Source organism: Exophiala viscosa (genome assembly GCF_022695815.1).
Source record: "Exophiala viscosa unplaced genomic scaffold EDD37scaffold_4, whole genome shotgun sequence".
In the NCBI taxonomy this organism is placed as follows: domain Eukaryota; kingdom Fungi; phylum Ascomycota; class Eurotiomycetes; order Chaetothyriales; family Herpotrichiellaceae; genus Exophiala; species Exophiala viscosa.
The window spans coordinates 402,876-426,678 of NW_026944356.1; the positions used below are offsets into that span (position 1 = coordinate 402,876).

Genomic DNA, 23,803 nt, shown 5'->3' on the forward strand with positions numbered 1-23,803 from the left:
CAGATACTGCGGATTGTGAAAGGCATTGTACGATATTGGGACCTGTATGATGAGAGATCAGGAGAGGACATACATGTGTAATCAAAAAGTGATTTCCCCAGCTTTCTTTCGTCGACTGCTCAGTCATTGGTATCCTCATAACACCACCTCACATCGCGAGTGGCCCTGACAGCTAGAACATATTCTTGAAGACCATGCTTTACATTCGATATACTTCCCCTATCCAGCTGTTCAATCAGAATTTGAGAGCAACACAAAAGGACAGCAGCCTGCATGGAACCGCCGCAGACGCCGTTTTATCCCTAGTGCTGACATGTTGATAGCTATCAAAGATCTTCCTGGCCACCTCCCACTGTTTGTCAGTCGTTGACGAGCAGTACCCAGTCACCATCCCCCAGCATGCTGGCGGCAAATCACAAAGGTAAGGATTACTTTCCCACATACGCATAAACTTCTCGTCCTTCTCTCCTCAGACTTCTGCTGTCATTGGTATCGTTCACTCTCGAGCAAAGAACTTCCACACCTCAGCACCCAGCCATGGCCCAACAGTACCCATATGGCCAACCTCACAATATCCTCCAAATCAATATCAATACCCTCCACAACAACAACAGCTCTACCCACCGTATCAGAGCAGCAGCCGTCCACCGAGTCCCTACCAGCAACCCACACAACCATATCAAGACCCAGGCTGTCCTCTGCAACACCTTCCCTCTCGCACACCAAGCCCCTACGCCCAGAATCCATACCAACAGCAACCTCGGCCTCCTCACCCAGGCTACCAACCATATCCCCCGTCCCAAGGCTACATATCCCAAGGATGCCAGCCTCAAGGACAGCAACAACAACCTCAACAAGGTCCCTACACACTCCTCTTCGCCCCCTCAGCCAAACACACCAAAACCTTTACCCCAGAAGGCTCCAGCCAACCAAGCTATACAGTGCACTATAATCGCCCACTCATAGCCTCAACCAAGCCCGCCATAACCATAACATCTAGCTCAGGAGGACAACTTGCAACAGCAGAGTGGCACACCTGGTCCGGCAAGATCGACCTCACCTTCACCAACGGCAATGCCATCACATACAAAGACAACTTCGAGTCGTCCACGCTAGGCCGTCTCTTCTGGACCATGACCCAAGGAAACAAGAATCAAGCGGACATCAAATGCGCCGATCGGACAGGCCAAGCCGTATGTACCGTCGTGTTGAGAGACGAACTGGGGAGCGGCCGCATAGAAGCCTGGAGATCAGACCTGTCCAGGCAGCAATTCGATGAGATTGTGGTGAGTGCGATTGCTGAGATTGAAGATCTGGGACGCAAGATGGAGGACTCGGGAGTGAATTATGGGGTCATTGGAGCTGTGGCTGCCATGAACAATTAGCGACACCTTACCTCTTCGGACTTGACCCTAGGAGAGCTCCCATTCCGCAGCATAGGCTGCTCGAAGTATGAGTGTGACATATACTGGCTAGGGATGCGCTTTGTGGACAAGGTTGACAAAGATTGAGACAAAACATAGCCAAAAACGCACAGAAAGGACACTCCCGCGAAGAACGAATGCTTTTGATCATTGTCTCGTGTACGAAGCCCGCCATTACTATACAACTATACCTCGTCTTGGTGGCTTGCCTACCTCTTTGCCGCACCAACAGCAGGAACCTCCTCGTCCAGCTTCAAAATATCCGGCAGCGGCCCGACAGGCGTAACTGAATGCGGGTTGATCTGCTTATGGCTCTTCGTGTAGTGTTTCTTGATGTGCTCAAACTCAGTCGTCTCGCCGAACGCAGGTACATTCCAATACAAATGCCTGACCCACTTGTGCAGGTGAGGGTACCCCGACCGAATATCCCTGATATTGCACTTGAAGTGCTGAACATACACGGGGTCGAAACGCACGATGGTCGTGTATAATCTCACATCCGCTTCGGTGGGTTTATCGCCAAAGTAAAATGGTCCGCTTGACTTTGCGAGCTCGGCTTCCGCCCTGTCAAGCGACTTGAACAGTTGCATTACGTTCTTCTCGTATGCGTCCTGTGTCGTCGCGAATCCTGATTTGTACACGCCGTTGTTGATGTCGTCGTATGTCCAGGAGTTGGTGTCGTCGATCTTGCTTCGCAGGTCGGATGGGTAAAGGTCGACGTTCTTGTATTTCTCGGGGAGGAGGTCGTCGAACTCGGTGTACAACATGCGGATGATCTCGGCGGATTCATTACTCACGATCGTTTCCTTTTTCTTGTCCCACAGGGTCGGCACCGTGAAGCGGGCTGCGTAGTCCTTGTCTGCGTGGAAGTAGAGGTCTCGGAGGTGTGTAAACTCAGGGTGTAGGGGGTCTGGAGTCGTGTTCTCTCCGGCAACTTTCTCATCGGACGTGGCGAAGCGCCAGCCTGTAGGTGCGAGTCAGATACTATCTTGAATTGTCCGGATAGCGATCTACCTTTGTCGCCCATGTGCCAGTGTACGCTGGTGAAGGAGATGATGTCTTCCAAACCTTTCAAGTTCCGCACGATCAGGGTTCTGTGAGCTGTTTTCACCCAGTCAATGCTGCGACTCTACACTCTCGGGGGATGCGTCTTACCCCAAGGACATGCATAAGATATATAGAGGTGGTATCTCCCTTTCTCGGCCGGAAATTCTGCATTAGGGTCTTTGGATATGAAATTGCGAAATGACGACTGTTGCCTTTTGAACTCGCCCGACTTGTCACCCGGGTTGACCCAGTCTGTAATCGTTGCCTTCGCGTCCTGTAGTCCATAGTTCAGCCAGAGCACGATGAAGCCGGAGAATAGAAGAACGAGGATAGAAAATAGAGAGCCACTGCGTACCGACATTGTAGCGAAGCGGGGTGCGTTTCGCACGGTTGGGATGAGGTTCGATGGTGGTGACGACTGAATAAGGTGGGCCGCTTGTTGTCGTAGTCGAGCAAGGATATTTGACATGAAGCAATTGACACGGACTGCAGCAACGTTCTCTGTGGTGGCTATCGTAAAGTATTTATGCTACTGCCACGGCTGCGGACACAAATACTCTGCGCGGAACACAGCCGATGATGATGGCATTGTGGGGATGACAGCAAGATCTGAAGTTAAAGCATCATGACAAGATTTAAAGACTAATCCTCCTGATGACTAAATCCACAGTCATGACTAAAGATGCAGTAAGCAAGTGTTTCCTCTTTGGCAAAATATTTCATGTTGGTTTGAATTCTAGTGTCTATCGGACTGTTACAGAGTGCTTCAGCCCAGTGTGTTCAGCTTGGTACACCGCCCAAAAGAATCCCAATGTCCAGCCTGTGTTTTCGCTACCCGCCCTTGGATAGCCCTATTGCACCGCTGCTGTGAAAACGCCGGGGAACGCTCGTCAACGAAAACCCTACTTTCGGTATTTGACCATGACATAGGGAATTTCCACGTCCTCTTCAGTGCTGTCCTCGGCTGTGATTTCGAAAATGATGTTCTTTTGGTGTTCGGGAATAGGTTTGCGGCTGATAGTTTCCAGCAATTTGCTCATCTTCAGTGGCATGCGATCTTTCGTCTTGTTGGGTGGGTAGAAACTGGCATACAACAGACTGACACCAGAACTGACCATGGTCACACTCAATCCAAGATTCTCGAAATGCTCGATGAACTGAGTCAAGGTGATGTCATCAACCTCAAATCGATCCCAGAGTTTGTCAATTGTGACTTCGCCGTTCTTGCCCTGGTATTGACCCTTTGGACTTGCAATAGGCTCACTGAAGCCGAAGAACGGTAGTGCAAGGTTGACAAATCCGTTCTTGTACTGTTCAAGATCAGTCTTGCCATCCACAATCTTGTACAGCTCGAGGATGACTAGGCCTGTCACCAAGGCAGTTGTGGTAGCAATGGCTGGGATAATCTTGCCGGCAATAAACTTCGTCTTGTGGCGGTCGGCAACAGGAATGTTGTAATTCAGCGCTCGGAGATTGCTTGCAGCTGTGATGAAATCGATGTGATGATTCGTATCGTCGTCCTTCTCGAACTCGACCACATTTAACCGGAAGGTGGGGATAATGGATGGTGATGGTATCTCTGCGATAATCTTGTTGAGTTCTTCCTCGTCGTCTGCAAAGCTTGGACGATTGGCATTTGGATCAGGCTCCTTTTCGTCGGCTTGAATCTTGACATTCGCATCAGGCCTGAACTCGGGAACGATCATGTTGTCGAGCACTTTGGTGTAATCCTGAGGCGAAAGCTTTGGGACTTCAATGCCATAGTTGTAGGCATGAAGACTGGCTGTGGCCACAACGAAACCCAGATGTGTTTCGTCGGAGGGATCGAAGTTCAGTGGTGTGGGAGCACGCTTAGGTCCGGACCAGAATTCAGCGCCCGTTGATGTTTTCGAGTCCTTCGGGAAATTGTACAGTAGCTGTGCAATCGCATTATGGTACTCCTTCTCGAATTTCATGCGCGCCCAGGTAATGCAGTCATTGAAATCAGTTGGCTTTTCTGAAACCAGATAATCCCGCAGGCTTTCCAGTATCATCTTCTCATTGCCTTGCTGTCGCAGGGTGGTCTCAATGTAATCCGGCTGGATGATGTACAAGTTGGCCGTCTCTGGAGGTCCGACAAAATATGATTGAAACAGATCCCGGGCCCAGGCGATGGTGTGTTCGATCTTGTTGGGGAAGCTTCGAAGGGTACACATCGGGAAAGACTGCTCAGGAGGATCTTGAGAGCTGGAGTATGATTCAGTCAGGCGTGGCAAGATGACCTGAGTGTTGCCTTTGGTTCCCAGGGTACCGCTCTCGAGGAGTGGCTTCATGAAGAACACACATCGTCGATCAACATAGGTACGAGCTTCGACGTTGTCCAAAGCATTCGTGACGATATCAAGGTCGTTCCAGAATTGTTCATTGAAGATGTCCTCGGTATCGGGTCCGATTCGGTCCGTCATGGAGGTGATGTTGCCTTTGAGATCAGGATTCATTGCCTGGACAGCTTCAGCAGCACAAGAACTCTTCTCCTTGCCAACATCCTTGGGTCGGAACAAGAATTGCCGGTTGAGGTTGCTCTTTTCTATCGAATCGTTGTCGGTGACAGTGATGTGACCTTTGGGTCCAGTTCCCAGACCGATCATGGCATAGTTCTTCAACATCTCGCAACCAATGGCGCCAGAGCCTACAAGGAAATTTCGAACGTTCGAGATCTTTTCTTGGTATTCCTTTCCAAAGACTGCGATCTGGCCATCATAGCGTGATCCGACTGGTTTGCATAGCTCTTCACTTCGAGCAACTGAGGTGGGAAGCGATTCGAGAGCGTCAAAATAAAGCCATTGTGCGACAGGTGTAAACTTTCCAGACACGGCTTTAAGGACTTCCTGCGCCGTCATTCCGCCGAAGAATGCCGCCATCGGACTGAGATCGCCCTGTGCCTGATAGCTCAGCTCTGTGATCAACTTGTCGTCGATTTCAGTCTCTTCTCCGCTCTCCTTTGCCAGCTTTCTGGTGATATTCAGTACCTCCTGAGCATCTTCGTCGTTGTGGGGTCTCGGAAGACTGCCTTTGTGGCTCTCGGCGAAGGCGTGTAGGGCTTGAATACCAACATGAAGCTGTGCGGGTCGGTCAAACTTGGCAAAGTCGGATATCATGATTTCAGGCTTTTTGATCTGCTCTGAGAGTGACTGGAATTGTATGATTTTGGGCATCTTAACCTGAGCGAAGAGACCACCTCCTTCGTACTTGCCCAGATCAGATACATCGCCAATCGAGAAAGAATATGGTCCCTTGACGGTAATCTTTCGGGGTGGAGCACCATTCAGCGCCTCCATACCTCTGAGCTCAGCGAACTCAACGTAATCGCCATCTTCCAGACCATGCCGTGTCTCGTCTAGAGCAGAGACCATACCCGTCTCATCGATGTCCGCGATGATACCACTGATTGGATTTTCCCCGGTGACATCTCCGACGGTGAAGTCCTTGCCGAAATCATTGAAGATGTAGCCGAACAGACCAAAGGTATCCGCGACCGAAACGTAGATGCCGTTCTTGTGACAGAAGTCAGATATGGTGAGTTGATCTTTTAGTGGTGTGTTTGTTAGCACGATAGCCTGATATTGCTTAAGCTGATCAAGATGCTCCGTGAGTGATTGGGATTTATGGATGGACACAGGGGTGTATGAATTGAGCTCGGCGACTCGTGGTACAGTGACTTCTGCTCGTGGTTTTCCGACGTCTTCGGGACGCAGAAAGAATTGGGAGGATAGGTCGGCAATGGCTACGGGATTGGGATCGAACAAAGTCAATGACTTGACGCCAGCAAGAGCAATGTTCTTCGCGATTTCCACTCCCAAGCCTTTCAGACCGACGATGAGAACGTTCGAAGATCCCATACGTTTCATTGCCTCGTGGCCCAAAACGTAGAGTTGTCTGCTGTAAAGTGATTCATCAATCTCCCCATTCTGGAGCTGCTGGATAGCAGCCCCGGGGTTGTCGACTTCCATCACTGTGTCTGTCATGATTTTCTTCTCTGGCCGGGAGAGATCCTCTGTCGAAGCCTTTCTCTTACTACCGGCCTTGATGGTTTCTGGAATGTCGGCGTGAGGTGAAATTGTGACTGTGGCCTTGCTTCAAGCAAGACCCAGACTGCGGTTGGATGAGATCTGAAGAGCGATGGGCACTTCAGATGACGGTTTGTAATTATCTGGACTCTGACAAAAAGGAGCTTGAAAGAGTGACAGTTTAGGGGCTTGAGGACGGATTGATTAGAAAAGGAGGAAGCGCAGGCAAAGTGAGGTTTGTAAGGTAAGGTGAGGCAACTTGAACAGTGTCTTAGTCAAGAAGATTCGCGAATTTGGAGTATACCGAGAGTTTCAGTGATGCAATAATCCAGGCGGCAACTGCTCCCCCCATCCCATCGTACCCGGCAGAGTTGCCACATCTGCATCTAATCCGAAACACACGGGACCTGCACCTGCGGCTTGAAGGCTGCGCTCAATCGATAGTGCCCGACGCCGATGTCTACGAGGAAAGCACGAGACCAATCTTTACAACCCATATTGGTGCCTACAGGAAAACACCTACATAGAATGACCTAGTCAATTGCACCTGCCACGAACGGTAGGTTACTCACCGAGTCCTGGCGAGCATCTTCATTTCGAGACGCGTTTTATCACCTTGTATCGACGCGTTGACCGCCCGCTTTCATCATGAAGTTGTCCTTCCAATGTGTCGGTTTGAGCTCATCGGACGAATAGTGCTCTGGTGTCAACCTCAACACCGTGTCGGACAATCCTTGGAATTGTCTCAAGGTGCTCCGCCACCCAGCCCGCATGCACGACCATCCAGCAATCCGCCAACATGCTTCATGAAATCCTCTTGTCGTTATCCGGAGTCCAGTCGCCTATCTGGGCTCAAGGTCATGCGCCGGGAGACTTAGATGCAAAGACCTTCAACCAATATGTATCGCTACCAGAGCGGGCAATGTTAGAGAGCCTTGCCCACCTCCAAGAGTTGCATGTTCAAGTGAAAGATGCTACGGCACGATTTGCGAAGACACACGAGTCCATGGTCTGCCGAGCTGTCAGCGCTTCGATAGAAGATGTCCACCTGGGCAACTTTATGGACAAGGTCATTCAAGTCGAGACCTCAGTACTCAAGAAAGATGCCGCCTACGTCGGTGCCTACGGCATTGTCCCCTTGAGCACGATTACTTCCGACTTCGCCCCATGGACAAGAAGGCTAGAGTGGTTGATGGCTGTAGTGGGACGACTGAATGCGAGCTCCCAGCAAAGGAGGACTACCGCACCGGACATTCTGGATTTCCTGGAGAAAGAGACCCATACGGGCTACTCGGATATCGAAGAAATGGCCGTTGCTCTCTTGACTGTGGCGCAACGAGCTTGGATGCGCATTGCTTCGCTCTGGATACTATATGGAAAACTTTCCAGATCCGGTCCGCACGATTTTTGTGTCAAGGAGAATCCGCTGGCCTCATCAACAATAGACACATTCTTGCTCGATCAGTCGTTGGTCCCTAGATTGGTCAACTCCACAGCAGCGCAGGCTTTATATTCGACGGGCACTGCACTAAATCAGCTTCGGTCACATGGGAAGCCTGCCACCTCTTCCTTGAAGACCTCTTCTGATCCAGCCATGGCACTTCTACCTCGCCATCTGAAGCTTCTGGAGAGCCTCGAGTACCCTCTTAATCCGCCCTTACTGGAGAACGTCTTGCTATCCATCAACGGCTCTCTTTCTGAAAATGCACTGTCCCAAGTCCTTCCTCGCGCCTTGGTCATGCGACTACTTCAGGTGATTTTGCGCTACGTCCTTCTTGACCATGGAGAGTTCGCGGTCTCCTTGGTGGGGCACGCCGACGACCGTGTGATGAAGCGCCAGCACACACAGATTACTGCGCAGCCGGTTCGAAAAATTGGCAAATTGGACGATCTAGCAATCAAAGATGCTGAGATCAACAGCATTTTGAGTAAAACGATGGCAGAGTTGGCTGCATTGGGGGTGGATGACGATGTTGAAGAAGATGTCTCCCTTTTCGCAAAGCAGATCTTATCCCTCAGGACAGTGGATGTCGAAAATGATTCTCACATGCTCTCAACACTATTACCTACAACAACATTCCTCTATATCACACTCCAGCCATCCTCACCATTACATATCTTCTTGTCTCCTCAGGACACTGAAGTCTACGCCCTGCTGAACGCATACCTCCTTTCCATCTACAGAGCAGGTCTTCATCTGTCCGGACTCTGGAAGTTGAGCGGGCACCGTAGGTCATATCCAACGCCACTAGGACCACCAAGAAGTACTTCGCAAGCGAGACAGGCAAGCTTTGCGGCACGACGGTTGCGAGATACTCAAAGGATGAAAAGAACCCGGCGTCATTGGACAGTCGCAAGCAAAGCTCTATTTCTGGTCAACGAGGTTGAGGCATACCTGCAGGGCGAGGTGATCCAAGGCAGTTGGGTTCAACTTCGTAGGTGGCTTGAAGGAGAAGACCGAATTGTCAGTCCAAAGACCTCGCGACCTACCACATCATCTTCCGCCGGCCAATCAAGGACAACGAAATTCTTTGACGGGCCTTCTGGGTTTGGAATGTCCGACATCGACGTTCGGCCAAGCGATCCTCGTCTGTTGGCGGAAGCTCACGGAATATTTCTGCAAGCTCTGCAATCCGGGTTGTTCTTCTCGAATGGGTCCTTTGTTCAGGTCATGAAAACGCTCGTCACCCAGTGTGATCACTTTGTTGCACTCTTCTCTCGGCTACAGGCTGTTTGGGAAGGACTGGACCTGCAGGAAGACGATGGCGTCGTCGACGCCTTCTCGAATTATGCCAAGGATGAACGAGAAGTGCTTTCGGAGATGGACCGTACAAGCGATTCGATAGACGCGATAGTCACCGAGCTTGTGAACAAAATTCGGGACCTTGCAGCAGATATGCGCACCGGTATTGGAGCGGACAATTTTGGGCAAAATCCGGCTGGAGCTCGCTGGAACGTAGCGAGGTTCACGCCCTGGCAGGCTAGGACGGTGGATAGACTGGTTATGAAACTTGATAGTCTGGCAGAAAGGCCACACGATGAAAGAGACGGGCTCGACGACGCTGAGCAGTATGATGATGATTGAAACGTGGACTTCATAGACTCATAATGTAGACTAATTGAACTTCTGTGACACCAGAACCAAGCAGCATTGAACGACAGAGTGACACTGTGTGTTCTATATGATCTACGATGAACCAACCCTATAAGACTGTCAGTCACTTTTATTCAAGTTAAGTGATCATCACCAGCTCGAGCCAATTAAATGCAAAATTCAGACGAGCCGTTTTACCCCAGTCCCTTCCCTGCCCTGGCAGAAGCATCAATCGCAGCTCCATAACGGAATTGTGACCAACACCATCTACACAGGACAACGAGAACAAACCTCCATGTGTCCTCGAATCCAGTCTCGGTTCCGCCAGCAACTCCACAACCAATCATCCCTGCGCCCCTGCCTCAGACTGCAAGCAGCTTGAGGGTGAGAGATGCAAGTCCGGTATCAGGGAGAGTGGATAGATGTGAGATCGAAATCTCGGACTAGAAGGTCCGTTGAAAGGGTGTCGCCGTGATGGAGAACTCGGAGAATGGATAGACTAGGTGTCATCATGTTGAGGGGGAATGGTGGTGATGCTGGGTGAGGATATAAAAGAGGTAGCTTACTTGAGATTTATGAGTTGAGCAGTGATGTTCCCCGCCAGGTGAAGGACTTGCTTCAAAGCCATGTTGAAATCTGTGCGGAGCACTGGTTAGCGCTTTGCATGATAGTGAGATGTGATGAATATAATGGATGGAGCGAGAATGGATCAGACATATGGTAAGCTTGGTAACGATTTCTTCAACTTTTGATTCAGAAGCAGAACTGTATAAAGAAAAACCTTGATCATCATTTTGGGGAGAGGATGTGAACTACGGGGAAACAAGGGAAGAGTCGTACCTGGGTGAGAAAATCTGCTTCCAGCTCGCGAGAAGTTTGTATCTACTACCTGGTATGAATGTCAGTCTGTAGTCTTGGAAGACATTTGGAGCGATGAAGGGGGTTTGAGAGATTGGGTCAGATGGTAGTGCATGTTAAGTTCATGGCTCATTGTTGATCGCCGGAACTGGAGTATGATAAAATTCATCAAGTGAGGGTTGCTGGTTGGAAGAAAGTATGGATTGGAGGTCTTACATCAGGAGACGACGCATCAAGCTGTGTCGCAGATGCAATCCTTGAACGAGATTGTCCAGAACGAAAGATGGTTGCTGTTTACAAGGTCTGAAAGATTGAATTCTCGTCGAGATTTCAAAATTGCTATTCTACTTCGGCTAAACTTCGCTCTCTTGGCACTTGTACACGTGATGCCAGCCTCGCAAGGCGCAAGGCTGCGTCGGATGTGTTGTCCGTCGTGTCTGCGGTATTCTCATTTTCACGCCGACAACGTGGATTCTGCAGTACTCACAGTCGTATACCTAGGTATGTCTGAAGACCTGTGGGTAGTCGTCTGGTAGTATCAGCCAAGGAAAGTGTATGTCACCACGTGTTATGGACGGGTCGAGTTGCTCCTCTCCAAACGTCATCACTGTAGATGCCATGAGCTCATCCTCCTGTGAACACCCTGAATATAAGAACACGGCCTAGATGCTATAAGACCACCTCTACTTTGAATAATGTTCCGTTCTGCCCTTTCTCGTCGCGCATCACCACTCGTCAAATCATTTATCCCACAAACGAAACCGACCTTTCTCTTCCGCAACATGTCTGCCGTCAAAACATCCCATGTGCCTAACGAGGACCTTACAGCCAGCAAGCTTTTCGATGTCTCTCACGTGGTGGCCGTCGTGACAGGTGGCGGTACCGGCATTGGTCTAATGATTGCCCAGGCTTTACAGTCCAACGGTGCAAAGGTCTACATCACTGGTCGTCGTGAAGACGCTCTGGATGCAGTAGTTAAGCAGTACAGCACTGGACCCGGCAGTATTCATGCTCTTCCTGGCGACATCACAAAAAAGGAAGAATGTATCAAGTTGGCTGAAGAGGTGGGAAAGAAGGAGTCCAAAGGTATCCATCTGTTGGTCAACAACGCCGGCATTGCTCGCGACGACCACACCAAGTTCTCCAGCGCTGGCCAACCGGACATGAAATCCGCCGACAGCATCTCGCAGCACATGCTCAAGTCCGAAGTTTCGGACTGGCAAGACACTTTTGAGACGAATCTGACTGCTCAATTCTTCATGTCGGCGGCATTCCTGCCCTTATTGGGCAAGGGACGCGATGTGACCCCTGGATATACATCAAGCATTGTCAACATCACAAGTATCAGTGGTCTCATGAAAGGATCGAGTAATGGACAGTTCGCCTATGCCACCAGCAAAGCCGGGTTTGTGCATTTGACGCGCATGTTGGCCACCACGCTCGCCGAAACCAAGATCCGTGTGAACCAGATTGCCCCAGGTATTTTCCCGAGTGAAATGACCACGGGCGAGAGTGATGAAAGTCAAAAGAGCGAGCTGAGCTCTGAGTTGAGCAACCCAGCTGGTAAGTTATCAATGTTTTCCCATACGTTTTGCGCGGCACACCCAACCTTCCCTGTGAGCAATCTACTGACGTTTGGATGATAGGTCGTGGTGGTGGCGATGCTGATATGGCTGCAACAATATTGTATTTGGTTGGCAAGGGTGGAATGTTCTTGAACAACCAGCTCATTCACCCCGAGGGTGGACAGTTGTTGGTCGCTCCGGCGGCTATCTGATCTTGGGGTCATGAAAATGAGGAATGCATGCATTATGGTCCGGGGAAAGCCTGACAAGCAGCAGGGATAGCCTCCTGGGAATGTTTGTCGGTAACGGATCGCAGAGGACAGATGGGACAACAAAAGTAATGAATGATCAAACGTATTATGCTTTAAAGCACACTGTGACAAGCTGCTCATATATCTGACATTTCATTGAAGATAAAGGAGATGGTGAGCACGGAAATGACCACTGTTGCGGTGACCGCAATGGCGTTCGCGGCCAGGGGATAAGCGGCATACCACCACTTTGATCGTGATGGTTTCATGCTCAAGACAAGACCTCGGTCGTCCATTGACTCGGAAACTGATGCGGCTACAAGGGATGTCGGCTTGAGCATTGGCACGCCGATGTTACTTGTTAGAGCAACTATACCACGGCTCGAAGTCTCTGGCTCGGAGGTCCATTCGGAAGGACAGGATTCGGCTTCGATTCTGAACTGTTCTACCAGGTCCATGAAATGGCTTTGAAACACAGTCATCTCAGGAGCTGCACTAGATAGTTGTCGATCTGCGATAATGTTCATCCCAAGTTCTTCCCCATGAGCGCTGTCGTTCGGATACTTTGACAGATACCCTGGTGTCCGGGCATCGTACGGAGGAGCATAACTCATATGCTCAGATATGCGGCTATCTGGCTACCAGAACGTAAGCTCAGGGAACTAAGCCGTTGGGGCAAGCAACTTACAGTGGGGAGCATTGTCATGCCAGCTGAGTCCCCATGCTCGTAGCTGCCTTTGGGGGCATGATGACCTAGCACGACGGTGCAGAAGCACAAAAGGACCCTGAGAAGCAGATGCATTTCTACATGCTTGAGGTATGCAGCGGCAGAACAGGTAGGAGAAGGAGGAAGAGCAGGACAAAGGCGATATGTAGGAAGCTGATATCACAGAGCTGCGCCGTGAACCCTTGATTTCAAGCTTCCCCGGAAAGACGCTCGTGCTGCATGTTGCTTGAGCACAATCCCCAGCAAAACACAGGATGCAGATTGCAGTCCACGAGCGTAAAGCTTCCAGATATGCGCATACTGATGCGCATGTGATAGCAAGGATGTGGTTGCCGTTGCGCAACAACGCATAAACATGGCAAGGTCGATGCTTACAAGATTGACCTGTCAAACATGTCATATCAGGTGCGGGCCAGTACGGGGCGAGAGATCCGGACATTTGACATGCGACAGTGGAAATCACATCCTTGCATACAGGTACATAGACAGGCACCTGTGGTAATGCTTTATCGACTGTAGGAATGTACGACTCGACCGCCCCAGCATCAATCGTCAGGGCATGGAGTCCGGGAATTAAGACGCAGTACGTGAGAAGTCGTGTCTGTGCTCCGCAGTGAAATTCCATACGGAGAGGTACTGCTATCCGAGCAGCAAAATACTCAACTCTTCGCAAGGAAGTATTTTCCCATCAGACCTGTCCGTATCGAATCACATCTGTGGTGAGGCGTGTTTCCAGGCGCCATTTGATTGATGTCCAAAGGCAGTTTGTGCGGAAACCCTCGGTCCACCATCTAGGGGAGGCCAGCCTTGTGGACCCGCATCACAACCTGTGGTCTTGCTCTTACAGCGGAGCAACATATTTTCTGAAGCGGCACTTTCCTTCCTTTCGACTACAATAGAGGTATCGAGTACTTAAAGTCGCCCAGTACGCTGAAGGCAGGAAAGTGAATTGCAATGATACCTACCTGGTCCGTATGTACCAGACCAGAATTCACCGACCGTACAGTGACACGCTCGCCAAGTGAAGCGATTGTAAGCGCTCATTCGAAAATCAAACTGCTTCTGCGGGCCTGCTTGACTTTCTGCTTTATCAACATCTGTCAATCATATCATAACTTGGATTCCAATTTCGAGGATTGGTAAACTTGTCAATCGCGGCCGCCATTGTCGCCATGGCACCCGCCGCCGCCACCGCAGATAGCATCATGACGCTCGAGGAAACCTGCATTACGTGTCCTCGACGAGGTCCAAACGATGCCCAAAATGTCTGGATGCGCGGTATTGCTCCCAAGGTGCGCTCCAATCTCAACAATGATCGAGACGTGTTTGATGCTGAAACCTGCCAGATTGTCAACGACTTGACTGGAAGAACCATAAGATCCTCTGCGCTTCTTTCAGCGAAGCGAGACCGAGCACCGCAGGTGTAGATGTTCACGCACATCGACGAGCATTGTTCTTCCCGGATGGCGACCAACCTCCAAGATTCACCTGGCTCGCTGTTTCGAAGAATCCTCAAACTGCAGGTGAATCTTTCAATAAGGAAGCCTACTTCCGCCGTGGCGGTCATGATAGCGCATCTACCAACCACAACAGCATTCAAGCCCGCGACATCCACCGTGAGCAGTACGAGACGCTGTGGTTTACTTCCAAGAGATATGCCGCAAATCAAGCACCAAACGTGGCGGTGCGTTCCTTTACGCGGGCTGGAGCTTGCGCTCAGCACTTCCGGGGTCCGATCCTTGTTACACGTTGGGTAGCAAGTCAACACCGCGCCATCGATGTGCGAGACGTTCGAACTGCCCCTGGAGAATACCGCGACATCGATATGCGAGACGTTCGGAAAGCGGCAGACTACTTGAGCTCCGCCTACCGAAGGGGTGGGCAGGATCCAGATCTTGACAGCGTCCGGGTACCAGTTGGAATTGTCGTGTGCCCTATGACCTTCGTTCGATCACCCGTAGGGTATTTCATTGTCAACGGCTGTGATAGCATCTTCCAGGCTGAAGGTAGCGGGATAGCGAACCTACTCGGACTCCCGATGACTGTGCGTCCGTGGTACGCGCACCCCACTGGCAGCGAAGACCTCCGCAATCAGACAGCTATGTTGCTGATGAGAGACATCACTTCGGTCAAGGTTAGCACCCGTACAAGCACTCCCGGATCTGGAGACGGCGACTTCTTGCGCGGTATGGAGGGCTCCTACTGTGGCGAGCAGGGTTTCGCCTCCACGCCTCAGACTTGGACTGGCAACAAGATTGGAGATGTTCTCGTGGCACGCGCAGATGGATTGCCTCTTCTCAGCCTTCACCTAGAGGCGCTATGCCTGTATGTCTCCACAAAGGTAGAGCCCAGATTGGCTCAGGCTGTCTCTGGTCTTACTGGGCGGGCCGTTGTGCTCAGCCGAGAGCAGGTCTTGGGAACAATCACGAAGGCCGACTTTCTGGCGTTCTTCGAAGAACTCCGAGCACAGCGAGCACCGACTGATCCCAGATGGCGACTCTTCCCCACTCCGTATTCGATGACAAGGGAGTTTATCGAGAGTCTGCGTGCCACAGCTGAGGAAATGTACAATGACCAACGCACGATGGGACATCTTCAGACGTCAGATGATTGAAAATGCAGCCGGTGAAGTGCCAGAATACACTCCCGTAGGCTAGATCAGCATTCGACGAAGGTTGTCCAAGCCAGCTCCAACAGGTGCGGCGGGCGACAAACGCGCAATGGGTAGTATGGCAAGGGAAGGAAGACGACATATTTGTCGGCACTCTAGCTTCGCTTGAAGTTTCGGTTATCTGGCAGAGCCTCAGGCACCATGGCGTATCACCACAACTCAACGACGCTTGTGGAATCGGTTGCTTGTGCCTAGTATCGTCATCAGCACCCTACCTGTGCATTGGTCGAGGCATGCTAAAAGTGATCTTGCAGCGACCGGGTCTGCATTCCATCCACTTATCTGTCATATGAATGATGAAAAGGTGGTGTGCCAGCCAAGAACACTGGCGGGTGGGCTACGATAGATACCTTCCTCTCGGTATGGCTAGTTGAAAAAGGAAACATCGATCCTCTTTGTTCCTACTGGTTTATCTTCAAGCAAGTCTAAGCACAGAAGGCAAACTGGCTCCGGTGCAGAGTTGGTGTACCATGTAATGCTATACATCCCTTGCTCTGAGAATGTCGCGGCCTGATACCTTGGACGGGCTCATCAGATTATAATTTATGGGAACTGCTTTTTGGGGATGTGCCCTTTCTCATATTTACCCAAAGCATGTTGCCGCTCCGGTAAGGCCAAAATTGATGACTGCCGAACAATGGTAGGCGAAAGACTGTCAAGTTGGAGGGATGCGGCCTGACAGTCATAATGTCGTAGCGAAACTCGCAGCAATAACACGGTTAGTCACAGATGCTCGTTAGATTGCCCTGGAAGGCCTGTTGAAGAGACTGCGAGTGAAGCCACGCCCTGATAAGCCCACCGTGCATTACCACTTGGCATAGTGAAGTTTGAAGCCACAAAACATCCACGCATTAATGAAAAAGACAAGGACTGGAAAGTTGCAAAAAAGATTGTGTGGTTTCCCGGACTTGAAGCCCTTCTCCCCTCTCGCAGCGGACCCCTCCTGCTCATAGTCCTTCTCTTTCTTCCTCGCATGAGCGCTCAACCCCATTTTACCCACCCCCATCTCTCGCATCTGAGGCCTTAGGTTTGGTTGATTTAGTGTGTAGTCGATTTAGAAAAGTTAACTCTGTGTGGTTGTTAACAACCACCGACACTGCCACTGGGGCCGCCGAGAAATTCGAACGGTTTCACCAGACTGTCCCGATGAAGGTGTATTGTTAGGCATAATTCTGCACATTTAATCCATAAACCCTGAATTTTACATAAGAGGCAATGGGGTGAGGTACAATAGTCACCGGGTGTGGTGAGTGAACTAGAAAGGAGGTGGTGATGGTGAGGTGAAGTACAATAAGAGTTGATGCTCACGAGGCTGCGAGGCTGACGGAAGTCGGGGGTTGAGATTAGGGCGGCACGACCCCTGGTCCCTAAACTGGATAATCTGGCCGCCATTTTACAGTACCACAATTTGGCGAATGACGTCTCGGACAAAAAAAGTTCCAGAGATTCCAACCGCGACGCTCCAGGCCTATGTACTGTTTATTGCCTTAAAGCTGTCCTTCCTTGGTGGGGACGTCCACTCTTTCAACATAGCGAATGTGATGCTATGTCTGAGCGAAGACGTATCAACGGCCCTGCAGGCACAACATATCCTGCAGTGTTCGTAAATCCCAATCAATCTGGCAAATCACAGCCCAAACGGTCGAGGAAGCCGAATGAACTACGAAAGATTTGTACGAAATCTTCCTGCTAGCATGTTGACTTACACTAACTCCGACAGTCTTGCAGGTTGGAGTCATACCTTCTGCCAGCGGCTCAGCCTACCTCGAACTCGAAAGTCAACCTAACAAAACGACCTTTGTATCCGCATCTTCTACCATCAAATTGTCATGCTCTGTACAGGGACCGAAACCCCTACCACGAACCGCTTCTTTCTCACCAAACCTTCAGATGACGGCATCGGTCAAGTTTGCGCCATTCGCGACACGAAACCGACTAGGGTACATCCGTGATTCCACGGAGAAAGATCTCGGGTTGCACTTGGAGAACGCTTTGAAAGGCGCAATCATACCCGACAGATGGCCAAAGAGCGCGATTGACGTCGCTGTAACGGTACTTGAAGGGGAAGATGATCAAGAGACGGGAGATCGCATCGCCGGATTAGGCTTGTTCAACATGCTGGCTGGATGTATCAACGTTGCTATGGCCGCTATTGCCGACGCACGTCTGGATTGTCTGGATCTTCTGGCTGCTGGAGTTGGCGCTATTATTCTTGGACCTGATATGAAGCCTGTCAGAGTCTTGGACCCTGCAGCCATTGAACATCCGGAAATGCTGTCGAGCTGTCTTGTGGGCTATCTACCGTCACGCGATGAAATTGTTGAGCTTTGGTGTAATGATTCCGGTTCGACACAAGCGGGTGACAATGACTTGGGCTACGAAGAGCTCGTCGACAGCGCTGTGGCGGCTGCTCGCGGAGCACAAACAGTGTTGAAAGAGGTGCTGTTGGAATCTTTGACGCAAAACCACGCCCCAAGCAAGAAGCTCACCAATAAAAGCACGAGGGACGTCGAAATGATTGGATGAAAAATTGCATGAGAAGCGCTATGTTACTGACCACCATCCTATGATGAGTCTCGGTATGTCTGACCGTCTATTTCCGACCAACAGTGATACTTGATGGGTCAACCACCACGACCTGATCGCCCACGCCGCAATTTCGAGTGCAACACCTATCCAAGTTTTCACCTCATTCCTAATCCTTGTGCAAGACGATCCATTCGTTGCAAGGGCACAAAACGTCACCATAGATAGTGCAGAGCTTGGAGCAGTAGCATCCATCCCAGCACACGCACATCTTCGCAGCCTTGTACTCTTCGAGACTCATGTGGCCTTGGTAATAGCGGTACTGGCCGACAGCACAGCCTTCCAGTCGAGCAGCGGCACATTCGCGGTGTGCTTCACGGCGGAGATTTTCTTCAGACACAGAACGGGTGAGAAGCTCTGCAGCAAGGTCGGATTGGAAGTCTGCGTAGGTGAGTGCTGCATTGCGGACAGGAAGTTTGGCGAGGATGGCCTTGGTGTAGTTCTGGGTGGCGTAGGTTGGGTCGGCAATGAAGTTGGTGTGGGTGAATTGGTTGTTTGGGTGAAGAACGTCGCCGCTGGTGAAAGAGAGTACCTTGGAAGTTTTGGCGGCTGATGAAGAGGTTAGTTGTGGACCATGGAATTGGGTGAGATGAGGATGTCTTACCACGACGACGCATGTACTTTGCTTCGTAACTTTCGAATTGGCCAGCGTAGCCGGTGAGGGTTGGACTCTTGGGCTCAAGATCAAGGTCGAGAGCGGAGTAGATGGTGTCCGGGCTGGTGGGAAGATCCTTGGGTGGGGGAGTTGGTGGTTCACTGCTGTAGACTGACGATGACGAGGCGCGAAGACTCTGGACATCTGAATCTACTTGTTGAGTGATTACCCGAATCTTTTTGGTGGTGCGGAGATCGATGTTGAAATCTGAGCGAATTGTGAGTTGGTGATGCACTTCCAAGATTTGTAGACTCACCTTTGTCTTCCAGTGCATTGGCCACGAAGGAGTCACGAGCGCCGCGTTTCTTGACTGTAGATCGGTCAGAAAGAAAGTCGCATATTTGGGAGTGAGCATACCTCTGCGAATGGTGACTGAGCTTGGAGCCTGGACGGCTGGAGCAGTCATGGTCATCTGAGATTTTGAGTCGAAAATTGAATTTTCCTGAAGGGTCGCCTTCGACTTCTGAGACTTGGGCTCAAGGATGCGTTTCTTGTTTGGATACTCTGCAGCCATTGGGACTTCATAGTCTGGCATCATCATATCATGCTGCGCATTGGAGACTGAAAATGTGTCAGAGAACTCTCAATGCTCCAGACTGCGAGCCTACCTTGATGCTTTGGGCCTGACTTGAACACAACTTGTGTTGGAGGGCTGGAGTCTTTGCCTCCCAGACCAGCGTCTGCAAACATGTACTCAAAGTAGGGCTGCTGCGGAAGCGGCGGAAGAGGCTTGTTGAGGTAGTCCTCGATTGGCAATGGTTTGTTGAGGTATTCGTCGGCGCTGATGGTTCTGGTTCTACCGCCGAGAGAGCGTAGGCTGCTGCTCACAGCAGTCATGGTCTTGTTGTACCATGAGCCCGAAAGCTCTTCTGGCGTCACGACTTGACGAATCATGTCCTTCATGTCGTCAATGGCCATCATCTCTGGTGTGGACATGGTGCTCGAGGGTGCCATTGAAGTCGCCTCAGAATTCATAATGATGTTGAAGGATTGAGATAAGTTGCTAGAGATGATATGAAAAATTGAGACTCCGACTTTCACTCACTCTGCTACTTTCCATTGAGGGGCTGGGCTTCAATGCAGATTTTTCTCACCTACTTGTGAATGAATAGATGGTGTGGCAGAAAAGACAATAGCAACCCATCGAGGCTGCACATAGGAATGTGGCACTGTTTGACTAGGAGCACAACGACGATCCAAGTTCGATATCCAGCAGGTTCACACCAGTGGGTGCCAGGACAGCAATACAGTAGGAGTATAACGATAGAGCTGATGGACTCCCTTAGCCTCAAATGGATATTGTTCTTCATTGCTGACCGGTCGCCCTTCGCATACAACACCATAGCCTTCGCATTTGGTCGAAGAAAGGTCATCAGCCATATCGTATACTCCTACTGGCTTGGCGTCAAGTATCCCGCTGTTCTGAACGTGCTGGACTGTAATCTTGGATCGTTGTTGTACTCCTCGTCAATCGATGCCACTTTTCCTGGAAGCATGCCCAATACACGGTAGAGCAGACCCACGTTTCTCGTCCATGTTTGCAAGTTCGCTCTGGGGAACACCAAGACGACATTGTAGACAGTCAACTCTTGACAAAGACCAACGAATGCCTTGTAAGAGTGAGGTTCCTCCCCATTTCGCTACAGCAGTGGCCATGATGCATCACCATATTGAGCTGGATCTATTTCGTGGACGCGTCAAGCAGCCCCGGCTGATGGCACATCCGAAGCATAGTCGTCGTTATCTTCAACAAGAAAGGATTCTCCAGCATGCATTGTTTCAAGAATAGGAGGGAGTCGTTGGGAGGACGTCAGCTTTGAGGCGCTCGGCACGCGTTGGTCCGGGGTGAAGCCGCCGCCATACCGTTTAAGGAAATTTTGACGGACTGACATTCTGGCTGGACCAGCGAACGCCTGGACGACCTGCAAGACCGGACCTTTTGGGCACAGTGAAGGGTAGGGGGCTTCATTCACCTCGTGCTCTTTCAACACAACTTACTGTTTCTCTACTTCTTATTGTAATATTTGTCCTGTTCAGTCTTTCTGCATCCCCTTTCCTCAAGCCACTTCCGCTGCCCCAACGCCCCGAGTTCCGTTGCGCGGCGATCACGCGTGTCCTTGCCCGCTGGAGATGTTGGCTGCGCGATAGGCCTGTTACCTCATTCTTCATTCATGCTCTGATCGCAGAATGGCGAACTTCAGTGATTATTACGCACAGCCTGCCTCAAGATGGCCTACGCGATTATTACACTGTCTTTTGGGCTTCCTGTTGTTGACAGCATGTCCCGTCCAGGCAGACAAGACCGCAGCGGACTACTTTGTCCATTCGCTGCCGGGCCAGCCTGACGGTCCTCTATTGAAGATGCATGCCGGGTACGTTGCTTGACGTCTTCTGAGTGGCAACACTGACCGACTTCAGGCATATTGAAGTAACTCCCGAGCATAACGGACATCTCTTTTTCTGGCTCTACGAGAACCGACACATCGCGGATCGATCTCGAACCGTTATATGGCTGAATGGTGGGCCGGGATGCAGCTCGATGGACGGAGCGATGATGGAGTTGGGTCCATACCGAGTAAGAGAAGGAGGGAAGTTGGGCTACAATGACGGATCTTGGGATGAGTTTGCCAATCTGCTCTTCGTGGACAATCCTGTTGGGACCGGTTTCAGCTACGTCAATACGGACAGCTATCTCCACGAACTGCAAGAGATGGCGGATCAATTTCTGATATTCCTGGAGAAGTGGTTTGCATTGTTCCCACAGTTCGAAACCGATGATATATACTTTGCAGGCGAGTCTTACGCTGGCCAGCATATTCCTTACATCACCCGAGCAATTCTGGACCGCAACGAAAAGGCAAAAACGGACGGCAAACAGACATGGGACATCAAAGGCTTGTTGATTGGCAATGGATGGATTGCACCAGCGCAACAGTACCTCTCTTACTTACCCTTCGCTTATCAAGAGGGTCTCATTCGCGGTGGGACAGACGAAGCGAAAAGGGTCGAGTCGGCGCAGACCAAGTGTATTGGAGAATTGGGGAAACCGGGTGGTGACGAGAAAGTGGACGTCAATACGTGCGAAACTGTGCTGTCAATGATCCTGGACGTTTCCAGACAAGATGGCAAATGCTACAACATGTACGACATCCGCCTACAAGACAACTGGCCATCTTGTGGAATGGCCTGGCCGCCTGATTTGACAACGGTGACGCCTTACCTTCGTCAACAAGATGTTATCAACGCTCTGCACATCAATCCCGATAAGCGAACAGGCTGGACCGAGTGCTCTGGAGCTGTGTCCGCAGCGTTCCGAGCAAGTCATTCCAAGCCGAGTGTGGATTTCCTCCCCGGCATCATAGAGGCTGGGGTTCCCATCTTACTATTCAGCGGTGCCAAGGACATGATCTGCAACCATCTCGGTACAGAAGATTTGATCAGCAACATGAAATGGGGTGGAGGGACTGGGTTCGAATTGTCTCCTGGAGTCTGGGCACCCAAACGCGACTGGACTTTCGAAGACGAGCCAGCTGGAATATACCAGGAGGCTCGAAACCTGACATATGTGTTATTCTACAACGCCAGTCATATGGTTCCATTTGATTGGCCACGACGAAGTCGCGATATGCTGGATCGATTCATGGGAGTTGACATTGCCAGTATTGGCGGCAAGCCAGCTGATAGCCGCATCGACGGTGAAAAGGCCGGCACCGAAACCAGCGTGGGAGGACACCCCAACAGCACTGCCGCAATCGAGGACGAGAAGCAAAAGGTCAAGGATGCCGAGCTTCAAGCATACTATCGCAGTGGAGAGGCTGCATTGGTGGTAGTACTGATTGCAGCAGGATTGTTCGGCTGGTGGGTATGGCGAGGAAGGCGAAGAGCACGGGGAGAAGGTTACATGAGCGTTCCACTGGGGAATGGTGCTTTGGCACTGGGCAAAAGACGAGACGTCGAGGCAGGAGACTTTGACGAAAATGAGCTGGACAATCTGGGTTCAAATCGTCGACGGCCAAACATGGAGACTGAGCCTTACGACCTGGCTTCTGACAGCGAGGATGATATTACAGTAGTACAACATGGGCAAATGGGCGGCAACCAAAAGGAAAAGGCTGGGGGATAGGGAAATGCAAATAACCAGATGTTATTGTTCTCTAGCAAAGTATGATGAGCATGGATAGCTTATTAACCTTATGAATATAGATATATGATAACTTTTAGAGTTAACTTTTTCGTGTCTTTCCCTCGCAAGTAATCTCCGCGCATCTGGTGATTCTGGTCCTTGGATTGAATGAACCATGACCCCAATTTTCCTGCCAGATGTCCAAAGGTAACTTACAGCTTTCCGCTGCTTCAGCTCCCCGTGGGCCTGGTCCATGCAGCTCTGGCTTCGAGTTACTCCGGTACAACCAAAACTTTCCGTCCCTTCAAGTTTCAAACCTTTTCATTCTCCGTGCTGCTGCTGCCTGAATGACCGTGTGAGTGTTGTATGATCTTCTACTCCTATGGGCATCATCTTGCTGCGTCTTCTCGACTTCGAGTCTTACTCTGTGAGATCAGATTGGCAATATCTCGCTCTCTTCAACAGTACCGGCCAGGCAACACGCTGGGATTCATGACTGAACCGACATGGTCTCGATTCCAATCGATGACACCGACATTGGTGATCCGAGCTTTGCCCTCAAATCCGAATTCCTGGATCCCCTTGCTCCACGTCCTCCTGTCAACCACATTACACCAGTCCAATGTACATCCACGGGCCCTCCTGTTTATCGACGCCTTCTGCGTATTTTGTCTTACCTCCACACCCTGTTTGATGCGGCTTCTCCCATTGACATGTCTTTTCCGGCCCTCGGACTGCCTTGATTGTGTCATGGCA

General features: G+C 50.7%; 10 protein-coding genes across 10 annotated transcripts; 6 read left to right on the top strand and 4 right to left on the bottom strand.

The window, feature by feature from the left end:
* The first annotated feature begins 119 nt into the window (after positions 1 to 119).
* On the top strand, positions 120 to 1,531 carry EDD37DRAFT_357596 (uncharacterized protein). The gene is made up of 3 exons (XM_062811846.1): positions 120 to 271; positions 324 to 421; positions 943 to 1,531. Exons 1-3 carry the CDS (start codon positions 195 to 197, stop codon positions 1,383 to 1,385), a joined length of 618 nt encoding a protein of 205 aa, XP_062670635.1. The 5' UTR covers positions 120 to 194; the 3' UTR covers positions 1,386 to 1,531.
* A 102-nt stretch (positions 1,532 to 1,633) lies between these two features.
* EDD37DRAFT_608234 (glutathione S-transferase) lies at positions 1,634 to 2,832 on the bottom strand (the record flags this gene model as incomplete). The annotated part of the gene is made up of 3 exons (XM_062815039.1): positions 1,634 to 2,388; positions 2,439 to 2,525; positions 2,580 to 2,832. 3 exons carry the CDS (start codon positions 2,830 to 2,832, stop codon positions 1,634 to 1,636), a joined length of 1,095 nt encoding a protein of 364 aa, XP_062670636.1.
* A 120-nt stretch (positions 2,833 to 2,952) lies between these two features.
* On the bottom strand, positions 2,953 to 6,895 carry EDD37DRAFT_357883 (ubiquitin-activating enzyme E1 1). The gene has a single exon (XM_062811847.1). It carries the CDS (start codon positions 6,473 to 6,475, stop codon positions 3,374 to 3,376), a length of 3,102 nt encoding a protein of 1,033 aa, XP_062670637.1. The 5' UTR covers positions 6,476 to 6,895; the 3' UTR covers positions 2,953 to 3,373.
* Positions 6,896 to 7,316: 421 nt separating this feature from the next.
* EDD37DRAFT_562830 (gamma-tubulin complex component protein) lies at positions 7,317 to 9,602 on the top strand (the record flags this gene model as incomplete). Its single annotated transcript, XM_062813937.1, has 1 exon — positions 7,317 to 9,602. The coding sequence occupies one exon, from the start codon at positions 7,317 to 7,319 to the stop codon at positions 9,600 to 9,602; it is 2,286 nt and encodes a 761-aa protein (XP_062670638.1).
* Positions 9,603 to 10,942: 1,340 nt separating this feature from the next.
* Positions 10,943 to 12,415, top strand: EDD37DRAFT_627900 (short chain dehydrogenase/reductase). The gene is made up of 2 exons (XM_062816405.1): positions 10,943 to 12,032; positions 12,116 to 12,415. The coding sequence occupies exons 1-2, from the start codon at positions 11,165 to 11,167 to the stop codon at positions 12,244 to 12,246; spliced, it is 999 nt and encodes a 332-aa protein (XP_062670639.1). The 5' UTR covers positions 10,943 to 11,164; the 3' UTR covers positions 12,247 to 12,415.
* Positions 12,416 to 12,835: 420 nt separating this feature from the next.
* On the bottom strand, positions 12,836 to 13,869 carry EDD37DRAFT_358265 (uncharacterized protein). The gene is made up of 2 exons (XM_062811848.1): positions 12,974 to 13,869; positions 12,836 to 12,923 (listed from the first exon to the last, which is right to left on the bottom strand). The coding sequence occupies exons 1-2, from the start codon at positions 13,635 to 13,637 to the stop codon at positions 12,916 to 12,918; spliced, it is 672 nt and encodes a 223-aa protein (XP_062670640.1). The 5' UTR covers positions 13,638 to 13,869; the 3' UTR covers positions 12,836 to 12,915.
* Positions 13,870 to 14,184: 315 nt separating this feature from the next.
* On the top strand, positions 14,185 to 16,016 carry EDD37DRAFT_679940 (uncharacterized protein; the record flags this gene model as incomplete). The annotated part of the gene is made up of 2 exons (XM_062819700.1): positions 14,185 to 14,290; positions 14,359 to 16,016. The coding sequence occupies 2 exons, from the start codon at positions 14,185 to 14,187 to the stop codon at positions 15,624 to 15,626; spliced, it is 1,374 nt and encodes a 457-aa protein (XP_062670641.1). The 3' UTR covers positions 15,627 to 16,016.
* Positions 16,017 to 17,229: 1,213 nt separating this feature from the next.
* EDD37DRAFT_649097 (ribonuclease PH) lies at positions 17,230 to 18,209 on the top strand (the record flags this gene model as incomplete). Its single annotated transcript, XM_062818101.1, has 2 exons — positions 17,230 to 17,356; positions 17,404 to 18,209. The coding sequence occupies 2 exons, from the start codon at positions 17,230 to 17,232 to the stop codon at positions 18,207 to 18,209; spliced, it is 933 nt and encodes a 310-aa protein (XP_062670642.1).
* A 169-nt stretch (positions 18,210 to 18,378) lies between these two features.
* Positions 18,379 to 19,860, bottom strand: EDD37DRAFT_608241 (uncharacterized protein; the record flags this gene model as incomplete). The annotated part of the gene is made up of 5 exons (XM_062815040.1): positions 18,379 to 18,818; positions 18,874 to 19,131; positions 19,181 to 19,234; positions 19,282 to 19,485; positions 19,533 to 19,860. The coding sequence occupies 5 exons, from the start codon at positions 19,858 to 19,860 to the stop codon at positions 18,379 to 18,381; spliced, it is 1,284 nt and encodes a 427-aa protein (XP_062670643.1).
* Positions 19,861 to 20,860: 1,000 nt separating this feature from the next.
* EDD37DRAFT_627905 (carboxypeptidase D) lies at positions 20,861 to 23,151 on the top strand. The gene is made up of 2 exons (XM_062816406.1): positions 20,861 to 21,296; positions 21,343 to 23,151. Exons 1-2 carry the CDS (start codon positions 21,112 to 21,114, stop codon positions 23,045 to 23,047), a joined length of 1,890 nt encoding a protein of 629 aa, XP_062670644.1. The 5' UTR covers positions 20,861 to 21,111; the 3' UTR covers positions 23,048 to 23,151.
* Positions 23,152 to 23,803: the final 652 nt, after the last annotated feature.

Bases quoted from the DNA above. Each gene is read 5' to 3' on its own strand.
- EDD37DRAFT_627905 (XM_062816406.1), top strand. From the start codon at position 21,112: ATGGCGAACTTCAGTGATTATTACGCACAGCCTGCCTCAAGATGGCCT. The intron at 21,297-21,342 runs GTACGTTGCTTG...GACCGACTTCAG, and splicing joins CTATTGAAGATGCATGCCGG to GCATATTGAAGTAACTCCCG.
- EDD37DRAFT_627900 (XM_062816405.1), top strand. From the start codon at position 11,165: ATGTTCCGTTCTGCCCTTTCTCGTCGCGCATCACCACTCGTCAAATCA. The intron at 12,033-12,115 runs GTAAGTTATCAA...TTTGGATGATAG, and splicing joins TGAGTTGAGCAACCCAGCTG to GTCGTGGTGGTGGCGATGCT.
- EDD37DRAFT_357596 (XM_062811846.1), top strand. From the start codon at position 195: ATGCTTTACATTCGATATACTTCCCCTATCCAGCTGTTCAATCAGAAT. The intron at 272-323 runs GCATGGAACCGC...ACATGTTGATAG, and splicing joins ACACAAAAGGACAGCAGCCT to CTATCAAAGATCTTCCTGGC. The intron at 422-942 runs GTAAGGATTACT...CAAGCTATACAG, and splicing joins GCTGGCGGCAAATCACAAAG to TGCACTATAATCGCCCACTC.
- EDD37DRAFT_358265 (XM_062811848.1), bottom strand. From the start codon at position 13,637: ATGGAATTTCACTGCGGAGCACAGACACGACTTCTCACGTACTGCGTC.
- EDD37DRAFT_357883 (XM_062811847.1), bottom strand. From the start codon at position 6,475: ATGACAGACACAGTGATGGAAGTCGACAACCCCGGGGCTGCTATCCAG.